Consider the following 22,651-nt stretch of genomic DNA (forward strand, 5'->3'; position numbering starts at 1 on the left):
TTGTTTATCCCTGGCTATCTCTATTTATTTATTTCATTAAACATCTTCTTTTTCCTTTACTCTGCATGGCCCCATGGTATTGTCATGCAATGTGTGCGTGTGCATTTATTTGTACTCTGTTTTAAATTAGTTCTATTTACGGCACTCACGTGGGAACGAAATCAAAGAGGAACCTACGTGCGCTTATCGTTGTCATCCTGTCGGACTTGTAAGACTGATGCACAGGTCATTTTTTGAATGGTAGAATAACAGGACTTTCTCTGTAGCTCATTCTCTGATTTATACTAATTTGCTTTGCACTTCTGATTTAGCACAATGAGCAGGTGCGATTTGAATAATATATATTTTATTCATGACATTTGCATTGGGTAGCTAGCATGATCAGCTAACCTATAGCAGAGTCCCAGCTGTCATTCATGCAGTTCAAGTTCAGCTACAGTTACGTATTTATAACAAGCAGCGTTTCCGTTAAAGCAACATGTCACAAGAGGAGCTTTTTCTGGACTCAGGCAGCGGCAGGACAGTTACAGAGTGATGTGACGAAGAAAAAGAGCAGAAGTCTCCTCGGTCTCGTCGTAACGGGGGTGCTGGGAGGGTCGCTGGTCGCCCTGTACGCAGTGACTGCTCCGTTTCTCGCTCCTGCCCTGAGAAAAGTCTGCCTCCCGTTCGTCCCAGCGACCACAACTCAGGTGGAGAATGTCCTCCGGGTGCTGCGAGCCAGATCGGGCACCCTTGTGGACATTGGGAGCGGAGACGGAAGGATAGTACGTGCTGTATATTTTTACCCTGTGTTATACCAGAGACAAAGTGAGATTAAGTCATCATAGATGATTATGCTGATTATATCAGTAAACTGAGTCTGAGTGTCAGGGTCCCCCTGGCCTTTAGGGCATTCAAATAGAATAGACGGAGACCAAAACAACTACAATCATTCATCTGTCATTAAATGTCTTGTTTGTTAGTCCAAAACCCAAAGATACTTAGTTTAATATGATATAAAACAAAGAAAAGCAGGAATATGCATATTCAAGAGTGAGAACAGCATTTTCAGCGAGTTTGCATTCAAATGACATATTTTTGGAATATCTTGCCTCCATTTCTTACCAAGCATGCATTTTCGGATTTGTTGTTTTCGCTTTAACAACCCATGAAATCTTCCTATGTAAAAACAAAAAAAAGCCACTACTTACACACATTCCAAGTTCAGCAATGGGACACCTAAGGGGGGGAAATATTTCAGTACTGACCAGTCTTACTGACATTTTATCTATGAGATGTGCTGCAGGAACACTACAGATAACACTCTCAAACTATTACCAGACTTGCTTTGCGTCCAACTGCTGCTACAGTTGTGGTACATTGTTGCTGATACACTGAATGTCCCTTTGTCTTCCTTCCTCTTGCAGGTGATAGCAGCAGCTAAGTATGGCTTTAAAGCATCAGGCTTTGAACTTAACCCCTGGTTGGTGTGGTATTCTCGCTACAAGGCCTTGAGAGAGGGAGTCCACCGCTCCACCTCCTTCCACATCTCCGACTTGTGGAAGGTCAGTGATACATGATTATAGTAAAGTATGTAGTGACTCCTGGCCACATTTTGGGGCCATGCATTTATTTTACCATTCTGTGTTCTTCTTGGTACAGACAGCAGGTGTGTAAGAAAATTAAAACATTAAACATATTTTTTTCTCTGATTCTTTTGCTAGGTTAGTTTTGCTCAGTACTCCAATGTTGTCATATTTGGAGTCCCTCAGATGGTGAGTTCTTCTCTTTTTCCTACAGTATTTTTTAGTAATATTTATATATAGTAATAGTTATTGTTTTTTCTTAGCTTATCATTTATGACATGGGTGCTAATGCAAGTCTCTAAAACAGTAAAGTATATAAAGTCAGTGGCCAGTCACTCTGGTTGGCTAGCTCCTTAAGTAAGTAACTGACAGTATCAAATTGTACAATAGTTGAATGTATCAGTGTTGAATTGATAAATTATTGGAGATAAAATGTCATCATTCAGTTGACTGGAGAGAGATATCAAATATAATCAAATATAATCAGCTCCTCTGTTGGGTCAAGAGCTGAAGACCTCCAGTAATCGCTGCATCACCTAAAAACTTTATATTTAATCTGCCAAGCAAGTAAGTACTCTTGATAATCTGATTGTTGCTGTCTATATCTGCAGATGGACCAGCTGGAGCTGAAGCTGGCAAGCGAGTTATCAAGCTCAGCCAAGGTGGTGGCCTGCCGCTTTCCCTTCCCTACTTGGGTTCCTGAACATACGGCCGGGGAGGGCATAGACACTGTGTGGGTGTACGATGCCAAGGCATTTAAATCGCACCTGCAACATGGAATGACAAGGAAGACAACACCAGAACACGAGGACACACCAGAGTCACACACATAAATGTAACTCAGATCTTGTTGTTAAGTTGTCATTATGCGCTGCAACCCTGGGATGATCTCTTTATTGTCTTCTAAATCTACGCAATTTCTACTCTGGGGTGGGCCTGAAATGACTGGGAAGGGAAAATAAACTGATTGACACTTGGTGAGTGCTTACAGTAATGGTAAAATCAGTGGGCTCCAGTCCTCTTATTGTCCACACATTGTATGGTCTCTACAGAAAACCTTTTGCATTGTGTCCTATTCTTAGGCTTGTGTATTTATAAATAAAATCATATAATTGTCAAGCTGGCTGATTGCGCTTGACTGCCATCTAGTGGTGAAAACACCGCACCACCACACTTTGTGGATTTGAGCATGTCCTGACCGCTAGCTGATGTACTATGGAGTAAAAAAGCTTTATATACCTCCGAAACGTATGGTCACGTCTAAGATAGAAGCGTGAACTAAACACTAACTTGAAATGGTTACATGTAGATAGTTGGCAGTTGTCGCTTTTATACTGACTGACTGGCCTGACTGTTGTGGAGCAGGGCTGCCTTATTAGCCAGTCAAGATGGACACCGCTGAGGAAGGTAGCTAATGTTAAAACTTAATTAACTTGTTAACGTTAACTGGTACAAAACCCATACTAACTATGTCTGTAACACATTCAAATAACTAATTTTTAACTGCCAGTTACAATTCCCGCTTCATTTCCTTACACTTTGACAAAGGTTCACCAGAATTAAAGAAACGGCTAGCCCATTAGCTAGCTAGCTAGCATTAACTTACACCCGTTGGCTACCAGCTACTGTAAATAAAGTCAACAGCGTTAGGTTTCCGTTAGATTTCACAAACACTAACATCTACCACAAGTGGGATATGGGCGTTGAAATCATAGAAGACGGCCGTTTTCACATTAAAGTCATACATAACTATTTATGTAACGTTAGTTATACGTTAACGTTTAAAAGTGTAATGCAACCGTTATTACATACAGTATGGTAACTACCTTAGCTAACTACGTTGACAAACCGGGCGGCCCTGACAATGGACCAATGCTCGTTTTTATAAGGTTACACTGATACAAGATACAATATCGTTAACATCCTCAACATATTCTCTAATCTTGTAATTGACATTCTTGAACTAATGTAACTTTGAACAACACATGTTCTATGAGCACTATTTATGCTACGGGACAAAGAATAGACTTTCACTTCTGCGCTCACACATTGTGATATAGCGCCTTGTTGTTGATAGGAATATAGCTAAATAAGTCAGTCAAAACATACTCTGGGTATCCTCACACGTACTATGCTCTTCACCCTGGGCTAATTATAGTCATTTTATTTTGGTCATTCAGTGACACAGGTAATCCAAGGATTACAGTTTGCCCTACTGTCAGTCACCTACTCAGGCTATCCCAAATGTGTTTTAGTGTAAATGTCTGAAACTATTGAGTGTTAATGTTCTGCAGAAAGCTTGCATGTATTTTACATTTTTTCAATTTATGGCTTTATATCAAAGGTGTGTCATGAGTTTAGATTTAGGTAAATTACTGATCTATTGGTGAAATAGATGCAATATGCCAAGTTAATAAAATGAAATATTTCAGGAGTAGGATCTCATGGTAGGCTAAATTATTTTATTGTGTGCCTTTTACAGCGGACATCTGCCGGGTATGTCGGTCGGAGGGCAGCCACGACAAGCCACTCTACCACCCCTGTGTCTGCACGGGCAGCATCAAGTTTATCCATCAGGAATGGTACGCTCATTAACCCAAGTTACATGAAAATGTGTCTGGTTCCATTATTTGTTCTTGCCTTTCCTTTGCTTGAATTGTATCTTAAATGTTTGCTAGCTGTTTACATTTTCAAGCTGTCAATCTATTTGCTTTCACATGTTGTTGAAGTGTATTCCAGCAGGGACTTTAACAAAGACATCACTTTACAGGAATGTACCTGAATATAGTTGAAACAATATAAACAACCAGAAACAAAAGGAAATCTATGTTGAGCTAGGGGGACCTAACATTTATGCTGTGAAGGAACATGAAAAAAGTTGTGTAACTTTACTGCAGGGCCATGAAGCAAGACTTATGGACATAGTTTTCATAGGATTAAAAGTGTAAACTCACCAGGTGTCTTTTTGTTTTCACAGCTTACTGCAGTGGTTGAAACACAGCAGAAAAGAATACTGTGAATTATGCAAACACAGGTTTGCGTTTACACCAAGTAAGTTGTTTGTCAGTAAATTGGATCAGTACACTAACAATGCATTCATTTGTTGCTGTTAGCTCCTCTAAGTGCCTTATTAGGACTACTTTATCCCTCACTTCCACTATCTCACTTTTACCTCCCTCGTTCTCTCTTTCTTCCAGTCTACTCTCCAGACATGCCATCTCGCTTGCCTGTCCAGGACATCTTTGCTGGGCTGGTCTCCAGTGTTGGAACAGCCATCAGATACTGGTTCCACTACACACTGGTTGCCTTTGCCTGGCTAGGCGTAGTGCCTCTAACAGCATGTAAGTCTCAGCATATCTATATATCCCCTAACTTCTAACAGAGTTTCAGGAAAGGTCGAATAGAAAGTGAACATTAAAACTCAAACTCAAATATTACCATTCAACCCAATTTGCAGCAAAAAATGCGCGTTTTAACTCAAATTACTGATTTTATTCAGAGAATGGAACAAAAGTAATGTCTTCCTTCATTTATTCATGAATTGTTCAGCATTGTTCATTTATGCAGTAAAAACACATTTTCTTCAGCGTGGAGTTCAATACAATTCAAATAAGATTTAGGAATGTAGAGCATAGTTTTTGGTTCTAGTTTCACATCTGTTGTGACTCTGAATTCTCAGACTGTTGTTTTTTATTTGTTTGCCTTTCTAACAGGTCGTATCTACAAGTGTTTATTTACCGGCTCTGTGAGCTCTCTCCTTACCCTGCCATTAGATATGCTTTCAACGTAAGTTTGAATCACTCTCTGCTCTTGGTCTTGCCCCTTCTCTCTCACACTGTATCCTCTATGTCAGGGGTTCCCAGACCTTCTGTGGCCAAGGCACACCAAAGACCAAGCCAAAATCTCAAGGCACACCTGTGTTCATATCCGGGCAAAATGCCCTCTATAACACATAGTACCACTGTTATCACTCTGTGAACATTTATTTAGCCTAGTCCTTGTAAACTAGCTATTCTCCTTCACACTAGCAGAGAGCCTTTGATGTGTCACACTCTAATATTTCCCACCATGCACAAATGGCTAAAACGGGTTCACTTTGACAGATTTCCTTTTTTTTAATGATTGTTTTATTTATATTTAGGCCAAAGCATATAAGACCTATTATTTCTATATTGTGAAATAAGTGTGTAGGACAAAGTACCGATAAAGTACAGTGTTTCCCAACTCACTTCTCACATTGAACAGGTGCTCTTTTATTAAATATACTAAACACTTATCTCATTTATGTGCACGTTTCAGTTGCTTTGCGTATTTACATTCTCTCTTCTCCTCTGCTCTGTTTCGCGAAGGGCGGAGCTCCGCTTCCGAAACCACGCACACACACGCGAGCGCACACACTTACAGTCAGAGACAGAGTGGAGGAAAAGTAAGGTGAGAACTTAAAAAATCACCTCATCCAGCCCAGAGCAGTAAACCTAGGGGAAACACTGAAGTAAATAAAAAATCATTCATAACCTTGTGTACAGTTAAATGCAATAGGCCTAATTGTTTCAAAATCCCACGGCACACCAGGATTTGTCTCACGGCGGCACACCATTTGGGAACCACTGCTCTATGTTGTAAATCTGTGTGTTCTCCATGTTTTGTACACTGGAGTCCCATTTAGGTGGTTATGCTCCAATTGGTCATCAGAGTGTAGTAATTCACTGTATCTCCTTCCATCCATCACTTCCATCTTTTCTTTCCCTTTGTGCAGCTTTTTGTAGTAGTGTGAAGTAACGTGTGAAATACCTGATAAAATCATAATGTCTCTACTTTTCCTCGCAGTCAAAACCTGCTTACAGATTGCCTTCAGGGCTGTTTTGTGGTCACCTGCACGCTGTGCGCCTTCATCAGCCTGGTGTGGCTTAGAGAGCAAATTGTTCATGGTGGCGCCCCTCAGTGGTTAGAGCAGAATCAACCCCCTCTGGTTCCTAACCAGCCTCACGGTCCTGCACCAGCTAACGAGGTGAGATCATTTGATGTTTCTAACTACGGCTGCAGGAGTATAGCCACAATTATATTATCACACAATGATTTTTTATTATTATTGAGTCACTATTATTTATCACGATTATTCATTGATTTTAGGGACAAAATGCTGCTTTATTATAAAATTTGTGCATCAAAATAAGATTCCTCTTCACCAAAATTCAGTGCTCTCCATTGTGTATTACTCTTGTACTCCTGACTGGCAGCAACATTCAGTAAAGCTTTTCAGAGGTTGCTCACCAAAAGTAAAAACCAAAACATCACGATCACCCCCTGGTGGCTCGCTGTTAGTTTAGGAAGCACTTGATTCGATAGGTAGCAAAGTTTTCTATGAGCGGAGCACGTATGTTAAACGTCAATATTGCAGTCGGTCATGTTTGTTTGATTGTGGGAGCCAAAATCATAATCAATATTAATATTCGATTAATTGTGCAGCCCTATTGCCAAATTACATTTATTTTCTACCTGCACACGGAGCTGGATAGTAGTGTATCAGCTTCCCCAAGTAATTCCACCACTATTGCACTATTGACAGTTTTCTTCATATCTGTAAATAATAAGCCAGCAGAGCTTGTGATTACATAAGGCATTTATTTTTGTATTTTTTATTTATTTAAAACTAGTCATTTTTTGTTACATGTTTAATTAAAACACACTTTTGGTATTAAGTGAAAAGATAATGAGTGACGCAAGTTTAATTTTCTCCAACACTTTGCCAGTTTTCTGTGTTGGTCACATTTTCTGTGGGCCTGGTCTGACCAATGCTTCCTCACAAAGGAACCTTCAGGGCCGTTATCTTTTAATGAATGTGCCAAGCTATCCATCCATCCATCCATCGTCTACCACTTATCCGGGGTCGGGTCGCGGGGGCAGCAGCTCCAATAAGGAACCCCAAACTTCCCTTCTCCGGGCCACATCCTCCAGCTCCGACTGGGGGATTCCAAGGCGTTCCCAGGCCAGTGAGCAGATATAATCTCTCCACCGAGTCCTGGGTCTTCCCCGGGGTCTTCTCCCAGCTGGACGTGCCTGGAACACCTTCCTAGGGAGGCGCCCAGGTGGCATCCTTACTAGATGCCCGAACCACCTCAACTGGCTCCTTTCAACGTAAAGGAGCAGCGGCTCTACTCCGAGTCTCTCACCGATGGCTGAGCTTCTCACCCTATCTCTAAGGGAGACGCCAGCCACTCGTCTGAGAAAACCCATTTCGGCCGCTTGTACTTGTGATCTCATTCTTTCGGTCATGACCCAGCCTTCATGACCATAGGTGAGGGTAGGAACGAAGATCGACCGGTAGATTGAGAGCTTTGCCTTCTGGCTCAGCTCTCTTTTCGTCACAACGGTGCGGTAAAGCGACTGCAGTACCGCCCCCGCTGCTCCGATTCTCCGGCCAATCTCTCGCTCCATCGTGCCCTCACTCGCGAACAAGACCCCGAGGTACTTGAACTCCTTCACTTGGGGTAAGGGCTCATTCCCTACCTGGAGTAGGCAATCCACCGGTTTCCTGCTGAGAGCCATGGCCTCAGATTTTGAGGTGCTGATCCTCATCCCAACCGCTTCAACTGATCCAGTGACTGTTGAAGGTCACAGACCGATGATGCCATAAGGACCACATCATCTGCAAAGAGCAGCAATGAGATCCTAAGGCCACCAAACTGCAACCCCTCTCCTCCACGACTACGCCTCGATATCCTGTCCATGAAAATCACAAACAGGATTGGTGATAAAGCGCAGCCCTGGCGGATGCCAACATTCATTGGGAACGAGTCCGACTTACTGCCGTGTAACTCTCGCTTTGGGCGTACAGGGATTGGATGGCCCTCAGAAGTGACCCCCTCACCCCATGCTCCCGCAGCAGTATCACCCGGGGGACCCGGTCATACGCCTTCTCCAGATCCACAAAACACATGTAGACCGTTTTTTTTGTGGACTATCAGCCAAACCCTCCTTTCCAGTACCTTGGCGTAGACTTTACCAGAGAGGCTGAGAAGTGTGATACACACTCTCTGGTCCCCCTTTTTAAATAGGGGAACCACCACCCTGGTCTGCCACCCCCTATGCACTGTCCCAGACTTCCACGCAATGTTGACGAGGCGTGTCAACCAAGACAGCCCCTCAACACCCAAAGCCTTCAGCATTTCTGGACGGATCTCATCAACCCCTGGGGCCTTCCCACTGTGGAGTTGTTTGACTACCTCAGTGACTTCCGTCAGGGAAATTGACAACGATCCCCCATCAGTTTCCAGCTCTGCCTCTACCATAGAGGGCGTGTTAGTCAGATTCAGGAGTTCCTCAAAGTGCTCCTTCCACCGCTCGATAACCTTCTCAGTCAAAGTCAGCAGGGTCCCACCCTTGCTGTACACAGCTTGGATGGTTCCCCGCTTCCCCCTTCTGAGGTGCCGGATGGTTTTCCAGAAGCACCTTGGTGCCAACCGAAAGTGCCAAGCTAGCCCTGACATTTGTCTTGTGTTTACACACAGGCAAATGAGTAAAAAAGTGCTGGACAAATTATGTCAATCTCCTGCTCTAGTTATTGTTAATGAGCGATACAGTTCAGGACGGAATTATCTCAGTTACAAGACACAAAGTTGTCGCCCGGCTATGCTGTAGGGTAGGAACTGTAATATGTCTTTTGGTTATTTCATGAATCTACAGGTTCCAGGTGCTAACATTGGCGTCAACGCCCCGGCTGCTGCCGACGCCGCAGAAGCCCAGCTCCCTGCAGACCCCGCCCCGGGCGGGCTGCCCCCTGCCAACCCACATGAAGCTGGCAACCACAGAGATGAGGTCGAACTTGACGATGAGGATGACGACAGGGAGGAAGACGAAGAGGAGGACGATGAGGAAGGCAGGGAAGAGGATGCTGCTGATGTCAATAATGGAGGACAAGGTCAGTGTGGACATAAAAACATAGAAGTGTGACACACAAGAATTACAAGCTCTCTACATATAATTAAGTGCCCACAGCTCTACTGTGGACTGGGATTGAAACAACTCTTTCTTGGTAAATAAAGATGTTAAATTATGATGTGAAAGAAATGTTACGTGTTTTTTTGGCCAGTTTAAGATTGAGTACATGTATAGCTTTGTGTGAACTGGTGTTTTCATTCCTCTATAAAGGAATAAATAGACCTAAACCATGGCAAGGAAAAGCAACCTACATGGTAATGCAGCCACAGAAGCATATTTTCACTGCACATTGTGGGTGTTGCTCACTGTTTCATTCTTTCTGCTCGTCTTTGCAGAAGATTTAAACTGGAACGCCCTGGAGTGGGACCGCGCAGCAGAGGAGCTGACCTGGGAAAGGGTGGGAATCTATTTTTTGCCCCTCTGTCTCCTGCCCCCCCCCTGCCTGGTGCACACTAGAGGATTTTCAAATCTTAACTGATATTAAAAACATGGGAGACCATAGCTGTAATGACAGATTTAAACAATTTTTGTTTACATTTTAATCGTAAGAGTGCACACAGCAGACGATCCAGTCAAGATGCAGCATCACACACTTGGCATTTAAGCTCAACGATTTCAGAGTGGCCATAGGAAAAAAAAGCTTCTGTGACAAGAAATATATATCTTGGTGTGTTTAAGCAGCTCTCTAGATTTTTGCCATTTCCAGTGAAGCTGTTTTTAGCTGGCATGTCAATAATTGTCATCTTCATCGTATTAGTAGAAGTTGCAGATGTTTTGGTAGTAGCAGCAAGTTAGTTAGTTAAACTAGTAGCCTGTTCATTTACTTTATATATATATATTATAAAGAAACATTAGTCCGACCATTTTTAGTCTGGCTTTTATGTAGGGCTTTATAATTTATGAACAAATGTTATTATTATTATTATCATATTATTTATTTTGTTGGTCTTTATGACTTGTTTTATTTATTTTATTCATATTTAACTACCTTTAACATGCAAATGTTTGTCAATCGCTTGTAAAACACTGTGAAGTGCATTTGATTTGTTCCAAAGAGGCTATATAAATAAAGTTTGATTGATTATGACATTGCTTTCTGTTTGTATCCCAGATGCTGGGGCTGGATGGCTCCCTAGTTTTCTTGGTAAGTGCACACCCCCTCTTTCTACTTTTACAAACACAGTTTCAAGTCTGCCTTTAAAGGGACATTTCTGTATATTTCAACCTAGCATATTTTCCATAAATGTGGCCATCGGGACTCAAGACTGGATTGTAACTTTGCACTTGCAACCTTTCTCATAGAGAAACACTGATTTGTGCAGAAAACAACATGTATTGAGGCAAGCTGCGCAAGCCTCCCACAGCTTTCCAAATAAACACGATTTTCCACACTTTTCTCTGAGTCTGACCCAAAGTCAACACAGGAAGTAGCGCTCTGGAACAGCCTTTGTGCCTAATTGAGCTACGCCTGGGGCAACTTGCAGGCTACTTCCTTTATCTAACGTTACCATTGTAATTTCCACCATAGTGGGTCCAGGAAAATGTATAACAAGATAGTAGTGACACAGTCACACATATTGCACTCCATCATATAAAATGTGTCTCTGACTACATTCTTCGTCTTTCCTCATTTGATTTAGCTCCTCCTCTGTGTACTCAGGTTCCAAAAATAACGATCGATTGTCGATCAGAATCAAAATGAGATTTATTGCCAAGAAGGTTTCAATATACGACAATACATATTCTCAATATACAAGGAATTTGCCTTGGTGTATAACAATAAACATATTAAGAGGAAATAAAAATAAAAGCACTGAAGTACTGAAAAAGTCAAGAAACATAAATATAGGGTAGAAAAACTACAATAAAAATATGAAAAAACACTTATAATAGTTGTTCCATGGTACTACTTACTGTGTTAAATTTGGGTCAGTCTGAGAGAGAAGCGTTCAGAATGATTCATGTAAATATCCATAGATGTACAACGGCCACATTTATGCCAGGCTGAAATACTATATACAGGAATTTCCCTTTAACAACATCAATGGAAGATGTGTTGATATGATGCACAGACTCCATTGCTTTACACATAGAAATTGCTAAACTTTGACAGAGACCTGTGTGTGTGTGTGTGTGTGTGTGTGTGTGTGTGTGTGTGTGTGTGTGTGTGTCTCTAGGAGCATGTGTTCTGGGTGGTATCGCTCAACACACTCTTCATCCTGGTCTTCGGTGAGTTAAACATGCCATATAGTGATGACGTACTGATATTCTCACTAAACTACAGATTATCACTTAACCTGTGTGTCTCCCTCTAGCTTTTTGCCCGTACCACATCGGCCATTTCTCCGTTGTTGGACTTGGCTTTGAAGACTATGTAAGTACATGGGGGGGGGGGGCTAATTCCTTACTAGTATATGGGTTTGTCATGCAGTGATGGTATTTATGCAGTGGTGGGCCGTGCATTTCCCACCTAGGCCTTCAGTGATGTCCTACACAGTCCTACCTGAATTATTCCACCTCTTAATACCATCATTATGACGCCATGGACTCTAGAAACTATACATTTAGACAGAAACGCAGTAACCGGGCGTTGCATCACCTTAACATAGTCAAGTACAACAGAGTATATTAATATTTCCGAAGCATTTATAATCAATAAATCCGCATTTCCCTATTTTTGTTCACCCTTTCGTTGTGGAGCTCCGTTTCCCTGCGCACTTGTTCGTTGAGCTGTAGATCCACTCGGGTGTCCCAAAGGTTTTCAAAGCACTGTTGCTTATAAGTGCCCAGCCGTGCTTTGGTGTCTCGCTGCTGCCTTGGTTAGACAACTCAAGTTTCCAAACCCAGTGTGGCTCCAAACACCAAATCGATCAGTTGTAAATAGCAGGCATTCCCAGCAGTACAATGTGCAGTGCCTCTCGGAGGCTGTGAGCCGGGGGTACCGCTCGTAGTTAGTGATTTGAAAGTGGCGGACAAACCCTGTGATAGGCTCGCTAGCATCGGGGATTGGCCGTTCTCTTCTCACGATGTCTAGCTTTTCTTGAAAAGTTTGTCTTGAAAATGGCGTTGTAATTATATCTGCGACCAAATCAACCTCTTGTCCTCCTTCAGCCATTGTGGGTTGAAAAAAACAGCTTGTAGAAATCTAAATTAGCTCGTTCAAGTAGTTTGCTAGCTCTGCATAGCTCTGCCTCTCAATAGTGCGTATCCAATCAAAAGACGTGCACGTGCTGACGTTATCGTACGCCTTCTAGCTGGCCCCGGTGTCGCCAACTTGAAATCTGATTGGTTAACGCCACAGTTTTGTCTCCGTTCACTTTAAGCGACAGGCGCCCGCACTGTTGATTCTGAAGGCCTAAGGGCAGATTTCGTGGACCCTGGCAACACATCATGGCTGAAATATGATTGGATAAAAGCTCTAACATAAAGGCCAGACCTCCAAATCTCAATCTGAGGCTGGAAGCAGCGCAACCAAGAGGAAAGCTATGAAAGGAAGAGAATAGACTATGGGGAATAATTTAATACAGATTTGTGGAAAAAATATATAAAAATTAAATGTATATTCTGATGATGTTTAGGCCAGCAGAGAAGGCCTTGCTGGCCCTGACGGCCCGCCACTGTATTTATGTGATTATGATATTATATCTGGTTGCAGATTAAAGCTTCACACTTTGATGGCCTCGTCACCACCATACTGGGGTACATCCTCCTGGCTGGAGTTCTCATTGTCTGCCACGTATCCTCCGTGTACCAAACAAAGGATTTTATATAACTGTTGTTTGTTTGTTTTGTGAGTTTTGTGCATAGTTGTTTCATATTTCTGTAATATAGTGTATAACCCAAATCCTTTGGAAAGTGACCCACATGGAGTTCCTCACCTTTACCAAATGTTAGTGTTGTCATACAAGAACACAAAAGGTTAGATCAGTGGTCCGTGAAGGCTCCAGGAGTTTGTATAAAATACTTAATTAAACTTAAAAACAAAACATAGTGTTGGACCTTAACTTGCGTCCTTCAGGGGTTTGCTTCATTAGTGAAGTTCCAGCGGTCCAGACGTCTCTTGGGTGTCTGCTACATCGTTGTCAAGGTAAATTATGTTTCTATCTATTTTGTTTTTTGTATCAAACTAGGAAAGCTCTCAGGCGAAACCGTAATTAAGTAAATTATGATTACAGGAACAAATTATGAAAACAGAAACTAAATTACTTTTGTATTTTTTCTTTTTACATGTCGCAGGTGTCCCTGCTGGTTGTCATGGAGATAGGCTTGTTTCCGCTGATTTGTGGTTGGTGGCTTGACATCTGCTCGCTGGTGAGACAACGAGCAGAATGAACTCCATATATTCCGTTGATATGCACTGACCCTTAATGATAATCATGGGGATGCAGTTTGTTCACATGTAACCGAGAGACTTGATGAACATTAACAATGAAAAGAAAAAAACTAACTAAAAATAAATTTTGGTATTAAACACACAAACACACACACATTAAAGCACATGTTCATTGCAGGAGATGTTTGATGCGACTCTGAAAGACAGGAAACAGAGCTTCGACTCGGCCCCCGGGACCACCATGTTCCTCCACTGGCTGGTCGGCATGGTCTACGTCTTCTACTTCGCCTCCTTCATCCTTCTGCTCAGAGAGGTCAGTGCAGCACTTTGGCCAGTCACAGTCATGTATTCCGACTTTGTGTATAAAAAAACACGAACCATCTATAGTTTTTAAAATCTCAAGCTTTTCGCATGTCCTTGTGGTTGCAGGTGCTCCGGCCCGGCGTGCTGTGGTTCCTGAGGAACCTGAACGATCCAGACTTCAACCCAGTCCAAGAGATGATCCACCTGCCCATCTACAGACACCTGCGGAGGTTCATACTCTCTGTGGTCAGTAGAGGATTCTCCTCCTCTGTTCCATCCCAAACCTCACCTTCAGTGGCGAGATGATGCCAAGATTTCTGTTTACTCTGACGCTAAATATGCTGCTGTCATATCAAGACGAGTACATTTACCAATACATTACAGACTTATCTGCACATTACAGAATGTTTTATCATCAGTAGATTTAGTTTAGTTTCTCAAAGAATATTGATCTTGTATTATCCCAACTAACATATCTTTGTTATTATAAGTAGATTAACACTTGCATTGTTACATTTACGTCACATTGAAATTGAGTACACATGTCAAATGTCTGTGAATTGACTTGTAAATAATTGCCATAAAACATACTTAAAGTGACAAAATGAGGCACATAACATTGTATAATGATGTTTATTGAGGTTTGAGAGACTTTGGCATTGAGACTCCATCGATGTGATGCATCCTCTGTAAAAATGAAATTAGGAGATAAGGTAGAATCCCCCCCGGAGTCTAGACGGTGGTGATGGGGCTGTAGGGGAGGCAGCAGATGAAACACCTGGATCATCCTGAGGGACAAGGTGCTGATGGGGAGGTGGTGGGTCGTGCAATCGTAGGTGTGACAGACAGAATGACAGAAACGCAGTGACATCTAGAGAACAGCCTCTGAGGACAGATCGACTCGAGGAACGTGACCAGATAAAGTGACGCTAGAAATGAATGAAAGTGATAATGGCAGAGTGGGATTGTATTGTAATGTAGAGTATAGAGAGAGTCTAAAGAGACTTTACATGTCTATTAACAAACATTGATTTGTTGTTGTTGTTTCTTCTCTGTGTATTTCCAGGTGGTGTTTGGCTCCATAGTTCTGCTGATGCTTTGGCTTCCTATCAGAATCATTAAACTGTTCTTCCCAACTTTCCTGCCCTACAACGTCATGCTTTACAGGTACTCACGACAACACTACATTATCATTCAACTGTCGGCATCTCAAAGCCAAAGATGACTATTTTCTGTCTATTCAGGCATAACCAAGACAGGAAGCTGCTAGAGAAAATTAGCTGCCATTTCTCGATACAGCGGTGTATGATAAACAACTGAGTTTGGTGTGTGTGTCGTCTCTGCAGCGACGCCCCCGTCAGCGAGCTGTCACTGGAGCTGCTGCTGCTTCAGGTTGTGCTGCCGGCATTGCTGGAGCAGGGCCACACTCGTCAGTGGCTCAAACGCCTCGTCCACGCCTGGACGTTCACAGCTGGATACATGCTGTAGGCCACACACACACACACACACACACACACACACACACACACACACACACACACACACACACACACACACACACACACACTCACACACACACACACACACACTGCAACTCTGGATCTAAGACAAAAATGATTACTCACCAATGGCTCCCCCACAGTGACCTTCACTCCTACCTTCTGGGGGACCACGAAGAAGATGACGATCATCCAAACAACAACCCTCCCGGTCGCCATAACAACAGGATCCCCGGCCTGGGGGAGGGGCTTCACGCTGCCCATCAGGCCATTCTGCAGCAGGGCGGTCCAATCGGTTTCCAGTCATACCACCAGCCTGTCGACTTTCCCCTCAAGGTGAAATTCATATTCATATTCATATCATGCATCAGAGTTCCAGCAGATCCTAAAAAAGTCTTAAAAGGCATTAAATTAAAAATAAGGCCGTAATCTGTATTTAAAATGTCTTAAATCAATCTTTTGAAAGTCTTACAAATGCTCAGACATTTGGAGGTGGATTTGATTTTTTGATTTTTTCTGACTTTTTCTTTAAAAAAAAGATTTACCAAATGCCTCTCGCATTAACGTCACACAGATTCAGATAGATGGTCTTTAATTTAATTCCAAGTGGCAATAAAAAAGTCTTGCATTGAGCTGTAGCCGCCACATAGTCATATCCTGCCACTGTGCTGATATTAATTTATTTTCTTCTTTTTGGCTGTTAAGATCGTTCTGCTGGTCGTCTTTATGTGCGTGACGCTGTTAATGGCTAGTCTGATCTGCCTCACACTGCCGGGTAAGTTGTGGCCTCAAGCCGGCGTTCTCTGCATTTCACCTTCATTTCATTCTTTACACCTCCATTCTCACCTGTCTTCCTCTTCCTCTCTGCCAGTGTGCGCGGGGCGCTGGCTGATGTCTTTCTGGATGGGCAGTGCCATGGTTCATGAGCTGTACACAGCGGCCAGCGGTTTATACATCTGCTGGCTGTCCATTCGAGCCGCCTCCGTGATGCTGTCCTGGATGCCTCAGGGACGGACCATCATCATGGTCAAAGTCCACGAGTGGACCCTCATGGTAACGTCTCGCCCAGCCAATGGCCAAACCAATAAGCTCTCTCTGTGTCATGTGGAAAATGTTTTTATTTTGATGTGACGTCTTGGTGAAAACAGATCCTAAAGACCATTGTGGTGGCCGTGCTGTTAGCCGGGGTGATTCCTCTGCTGTTGGGTCTGCTGTTTGAGCTGGTCATCGTTGCCCCTCTCAGAGTCCAGCTGGACCAGACGCCTCTCTTCTACCCCTGGCAGGTTAGAGTTATGGAGTGTGTATGTGTGTGAATATGAGAAAATCATGGATTATTTATTTAGCAGTGTGACTGTTATGGTGTGCCCAGTGTTCTCTGTGGAGCTGCGTCAAAGACAGGCAGACAGAAATAAATCAGTAAAATGTTACTTTAACTTACTTAATGATTTAACATTCTCCCTTTTAAAAGATCCAGCCGAATTCATTAAATTAAATTGCACACTTTAGGATCCTTCTTATTAAGGAATATGCACGAACAAGACTGGTTTGTAAGAGTGATATTTAACAATGTAACAGGCAACAGAAGTGATCTCGGCCAGTCATAAGCAACAGCACATTGTTAATAAGACATAGAGCAAGAACATATTACAACCATGTAATCTACCATAATCAGGTCATTAATAGGCCTTTTACTGCTGCAAACTATAGATTACATTAAATGTCAGGTCAGATCTTATTCTTTGATTTCATATTTCTGACTGAAATACAATGTTTTCCAGTTTTACACACTTTTCTTCTCAAGGCTGTTCGTGACATTTGAGAACTTTAAGGAATAAAATGTTTTATAGAAGAAGAAAAATTTTTTAATTTCTCAAAGTAAGTTATGGAAAAATGTTAGTACCACTATTGAAATCTAATGGCACTAGTATCAACACATTTCAAACAATATCAGCTGGCATTTAGTGTACTTGTTAAGGACACAAAAACCGTGTTTGGCAGACGCATGACTCTGAGATGTGATGCTGAGCACATCCCAAACGTTTGAGACGAACCTCATTGTGTCTTTGTTTTTAATTGCTTTGTTTGTCTGTGTGTGGAAGGACTGGGCCCTGGGCGTGCTGCATGCTAAAATCATTGCTGCCATCACACTGATGGGCCCTCAGTGGTGGCTCAAAACCGTCATCGAGCAGGTCAGTCTCACATCCTTCTGGCGCCTTTTAATCGAGAAACAAACTGGATCACTGACATTTAAATACACTGTACAGATGACAAAACGTAAAATATATCTTTCTGACACAAATAACTTATCCCCCCCCCTCTCTCGCTCTCCTGCAGGTGTACGCTAACGGTATCCGAAACATCGACCTTCATTTTATCGTGCGAGGGCTGGCCGCCCCAGTCATCTGCGTCCTGCTGCTGTCTCTCAGTGTGCCTTACACTATCTCTAAAGGCATTACACCCCTGCTGGGTGAGTCGCTCGGTATACTTATGTATGTGTCTCGGTTGAGCATGAAAGTTCCAAGGTAAAGGAAGAACAGAGATTCTGGCTTCCTTCATCGCCATCACAAACTCTCTGTGAGTCGGGTCAAAGATGGATTTGAAAGCTCGTTATGTTGAAACACAGTTATATTAGTAGGAATTAGCAATGGGAATTGTGCCTTCATTTTTGAGCGTCGATAAAGCTGACAACCCAAGTGGAAACTTAAATTTAATTTGGTCCTTATGGTAATTTGGGTACAGACTTAATTATAAACTTGGAGCAGATAAAATTCAGGCTCAGATGTAGCACACACACTCAGATATCATCAGGCCGCAGCGCAGGCAGATTGTTCCTCATTTGAGAAGTGCTTTTTATGCAAAGCCCACCCAAGGCAACATTTTTAGATTAGACTAAAAGGTGTTTTTGTGTTGACTCAAAGACAACACTTGCATTCAAACAACGAGTCAACAAAGGATTCGCAGCGCTGCTGGTAATCAGGAGTTTAGCCTTTGTGCAAGCCAAAGCGCAGTTGATCGTTTTTAAGTCTTTCATTTACTCCGTTACCTGAAATCTCCATCAGTTCTTCGAGTTATGTCTTCCTCCCTCCCTCCCTTCTCAGGTGTGCAGCCAGAGATGCAGACGCTGGTGGAGAGGAGGATCTATCCCTTCCTGATGATGGTGGTCATACTGTTGGCCATCCTGTTCTTCCAGATACGACAGTTCAAACGCCTCTACGAACACATCAAGAACGACAAGTCAGTACACAACAAAATAGAAGTGTTGGGGGCAAAGAAGCTTCATGTTTGATTTCCAATCATGTTGTTTTACTGATCCAGAGTCAGTGGTCAGTAAGGCTGTGTGTCAAACATATATACCCTGATAATTAACATTGATTAACAATTCCTACAGTAAATATTAATTAAAAAAGAGTTGCAAGCAGAAAATCTGTTTCTGTATCTTAAAAAGAAAAGCATCAGAATGTAGAATGTATTCTTAGTAATTCATTTTATTGGCCGTAGAGTGCGACTGTTAGAAAAAGCAGATAGAAAGGCTACAGTCAGAGCAGGGGATGGGTCTAATTGCTGTTTTTTAAAAAGCTGAATGTTGTTAGAAACAAGCATGATGACAAGAAGGGAGAAGGATCCACAGTGTTGTGGGATACATGTGGGCAACATCTAATTCAATGTGAAGGAGGAGAATGAAAAAGAAAGCATCTTACTGTACATATAATCTGAGAATAAAAGTGCCCACTAAAGAGGGATCAGTGTAAGAAGTGTGTGTGTGTGTGTGTGTGTGTGTGTGTGTTTAATACATTACAAATGATCTGTAAACAAGCTTGTCTTTGCTGTTGCTCCTCCAGATACCTGGTTGGGCAGCGACTGGTGAACTATGAACGTAAGACGGGCAGGAGGATGTCCAGCTCCTCATACAGCACGTCCTCGTAGATGTGCCGCTGTAGCCGACTCGCTCTGCCCAGCACGGAGACTTGTCATCAGCTCCTGTGGTGAAACCTTTTTTGTTTTGTTTCCTAAGGAGGCAGAGACGTTGAGGAGTGAAGACAAAATACTTTGTGGAAAAATTCAGACAGCATGATTGAAATTCAGCAGAACCTCAAAGTTGTTGACTGTCCATCCTGTTCAATGTGTCCGTGTTTTGTCTTCAACGGAGCTGACGGTTTAAGCTGTAATTATATATTGTTTTTAATAGGTTTGAGTTGAAGTCAGGTCAGTTGAGCATAGCGTTTACCTCAGATTGTGCTTCCCTTTGAATGTTTATTCTGAAATCACACTGAGTGTCTCTTATTGGGACGTTTTTGACACATTGGTCTCAAATGACACCCTTCATCAAATGGAGGTTGTCAGTGATAGAGAGGGACATACATGATGTAGCATTGTGATTGTATTAGGTTTTTCTTTTCTTTTTTTTATGTTTTTATTAGACGTGTTTTCATGAATTTCATTTGTTATATTTCTGGAGTGAGCTGTTAGATAATCCTGAGAATTCTTTTGAAGTAAAGATATGGAAAAATATTATTATTTTTTAAATCTGGAAACAGCCAGGAAATTGAAATTCTTTTATTAAGATGTTCTCCTGTGAATTTTAAAGCCAGTCTGAAATGTGTGGTACGTTACACAGGACGGGGGAGGTCATTAAGAGGTCATTAAGTGAGGTTCCAAATATTTAAACTGGAAAAACAGCGTCAGAACATTTGTGCCTGTGTTACACCCTTAGACTGACACTGACTTTACAGAAATATTTATTCTGGTAGATTAAAAAAAGTATTGTGCTGCTAATAAACTGTTAAGACTCTTAAACTGTCTGTAACAGCTCAAAACAACTGTATGAACAACAAAACACTTATTTTCATTTGGGGGGGAAAAAGTGAAATATACTGACTGTTGCATGAATATTACTAACTCTAAGAAGAAAAACATTTGTCCATGTATGCAGATATACTGTAGTTAAAACAAGGCATACCTACATTTACAAATGATTCGCAGTTTAATATATATTTCCCCATTAAACAATTTACGATGACTTCCTGTTTACGTAGGCGATTGCTTTTGATTGGGTGGAGCTACAATTGTTTCCTAGCAGTCAGTGTTCTCATTACTGTAATCCTGACCAGCTAAGACATTCCTTTCAATGGTGCAACCTAATTCAGTGAATTACTGGGGTTGAAACTAGCTACTAGTTCTTACTAATAATTTATGAAGGATTTTACACACAAACTTAGTAAAAGACTTAGCTGGTGCAACCCAGTCCTGCTCCTTTCCCCTCTAAGTTAAAGTTATATTTCATAAAACTAATCATTTGTTAACACCTGCACTCTAAAATACACTGCTCAGATATTTACCGGCCTGAAATAAATAAAAGGAAAAACCAATGATAAACCGGTTGATCCTTAGTGGCGTATATATCCTGACGGGTAAAGGGCCGGCTAACAACCATGTAGAAGTAACAGCTGGCTGGGAGAAAAGAAACAGCCACAAAAATGCATAGAAACGAGAATAAATATTAAAAATGTCTCCCTACTTTTATTATAATCACTTTTTCTATTCAAACAGGCTACTGTTGGATATTAAAGAGTACTTTAAGATTGAACCGTACTATAGATTTAAAAAAGAAATAATCCTGCCTCCACTGAGGGAGTACTGTCCGAGGACCTGGTACTCAAAGTGAGTTGAGTGGAAACACGACTACAGAGGTCCTTTAAAATGAGCTCTGTACTTTACCTCTTCACAGCCGGTGCTCTGATTTAACTGTAGCTTGACGCTGACACTGATTGGAAGAATCGGAGTTTCTTTCTTCTGCCTCTGAAGTCATGTTTCAGGTTTGTCTGATACTGTGAGAGAAAACAGCCAACTCACTCGGCAGTGTACAGAGATGCTTCGCTTAGCTTAGCATAAAGACGACTGTAAACAAACAAAACCCACCTGTCAGTGCCTCTAACGCTCGCTAATTAACCTGTCTTTTCTTGTCTGTACATTGTTAAAACGTCAATTTGTGTTTTCACAAGGGATTAGATACTGGAACTATTTCTTGGCAGGGGGGCAGTGACTCCCAAGAAAGCAAAATGTCAAACTATTGTTTTAAGGTTTCAAACATTACATTTTCGAGAACCTCTTAGGTGTTGTGCTCCCGATGTCTCACTTGTACGACGATCACTTTGCCTCCTCAGCTCCACTTGCTCTTGAGAAAATGCCTGAAAGTTACTTCCTTCCCGTTTCACAGCAAGTTTCAGATTTTGAAGTTATATTCTTAAACCCACTACAGAAAAAAAGCATTACAATAAAATGAAAGATTTAAAAAGTTAAACAGTTAACATATGTTCAATGACGGTAACTCAGCCATTGTTTTAAACTGAATCCTGACGGGTTCTTGCTCCTAAACTCGTAAGAGAGATGTTTAAAATGTGTTTTAAGATCCTTTTCTTGAGGGGGACAATAATGGTCGAGTAGTAATTAAGATTAGCTTTTTTCATGTGTTCCTTCACTTTAAACCACCGTTTGCAATCATTTCAGAATCCATCGAACACAGTCAACACATTGTATTCCCCCCCCCCCCCCCCCCCCGCTGATACTGAAAGATATGTCAGTATTTCACTGTGGTGACTGCACAATGGGTTTTACTTAAAAGATGAATTTAAGTTTTGTATCTGTTTTTGACACTTTCATTAGGAGTTTGGTAAACATAAACTGCTTTTCTATTGATATGGATTGTGAATTACTATAACTTTAGTGCTGACCGCTGTAGTGCTGCTGTGGGGAATGCTCACATATATATATGATGCTATAAAGTGACCTTTAAGTATCTTCTTGAACTGCGCTAGACAGATTTTGGTCTTGAATTTCAATTTCTAGCAAGCAAATGATTTCTATTTTTATATGTGCAGTGGCATGTACTGTGACAGAAAGGTATATGATCTAAGGTCTATTAATTGTTGGTTCAGTAATATGAAACAATAATAAATAGTTGAAATGATTCCTCAGTGTGCAGTTTCTTCTTCACACTGCAGACAATATAATCCTCA

General features: G+C 41.8%; 2 protein-coding genes across 2 annotated transcripts; both read left to right on the plus strand.

Moving 5' to 3' along the window:
- The first annotated feature begins 174 nt into the window (after positions 1-174).
- atpsckmt (fATP synthase c subunit lysine N-methyltransferase) lies at positions 175-2,630 on the plus strand. The gene is given in 5 exon segments (XM_029453154.1): positions 175-511; positions 513-764; positions 1,407-1,544; positions 1,704-1,754; positions 2,177-2,630. Coding segments are annotated over 5 exon segments (696 nt in total). The 5' UTR covers positions 175-478; the 3' UTR covers positions 2,399-2,630.
- A 92-nt stretch (positions 2,631-2,722) lies between these two features.
- On the plus strand, positions 2,723-22,602 carry LOC115022210 (E3 ubiquitin-protein ligase MARCH6-like). Its single transcript, XM_029453153.1, has 26 exons — positions 2,723-2,972; positions 4,048-4,147; positions 4,543-4,616; positions 4,763-4,906; positions 5,279-5,351; positions 6,393-6,573; positions 9,249-9,483; positions 9,839-9,900; positions 10,615-10,647; positions 11,681-11,732; positions 11,819-11,877; positions 13,159-13,239; positions 13,522-13,590; positions 13,740-13,814; positions 14,015-14,149; positions 14,266-14,385; positions 15,206-15,306; positions 15,486-15,623; positions 15,782-15,974; positions 16,344-16,413; positions 16,510-16,691; positions 16,787-16,921; positions 17,738-17,827; positions 17,973-18,105; positions 18,737-18,872; positions 19,478-22,602. The coding sequence occupies exons 1-26, from the start codon at positions 2,954-2,956 to the stop codon at positions 19,560-19,562; spliced, it is 2,775 nt and encodes a 924-aa protein (XP_029309013.1). The 5' UTR covers positions 2,723-2,953; the 3' UTR covers positions 19,563-22,602.
- Positions 22,603-22,651: the final 49 nt, after the last annotated feature.

This window comes from Cottoperca gobio, chromosome 17 (assembly GCF_900634415.1).
Source record: "Cottoperca gobio chromosome 17, fCotGob3.1, whole genome shotgun sequence".
Classification (NCBI taxonomy): Eukaryota; Metazoa; Chordata; class Actinopteri; order Perciformes; family Bovichtidae; genus Cottoperca; species Cottoperca gobio.

What these genes read in the sequence shown, in the direction of transcription:
- LOC115022210 (XM_029453153.1), top strand. An exon ending in CAGGTTTGCGTTTACACCAA is followed by an intron (nt 4,617 to 4,762) that starts GTAAGTTGTTTG and finishes TCTTTCTTCCAG; the next exon opens with TCTACTCTCCAGACATGCCA. An exon ending in ACTCTTCATCCTGGTCTTCG is followed by an intron (nt 11,733 to 11,818) that starts GTGAGTTAAACA and finishes GTCTCCCTCTAG; the next exon opens with CTTTTTGCCCGTACCACATC.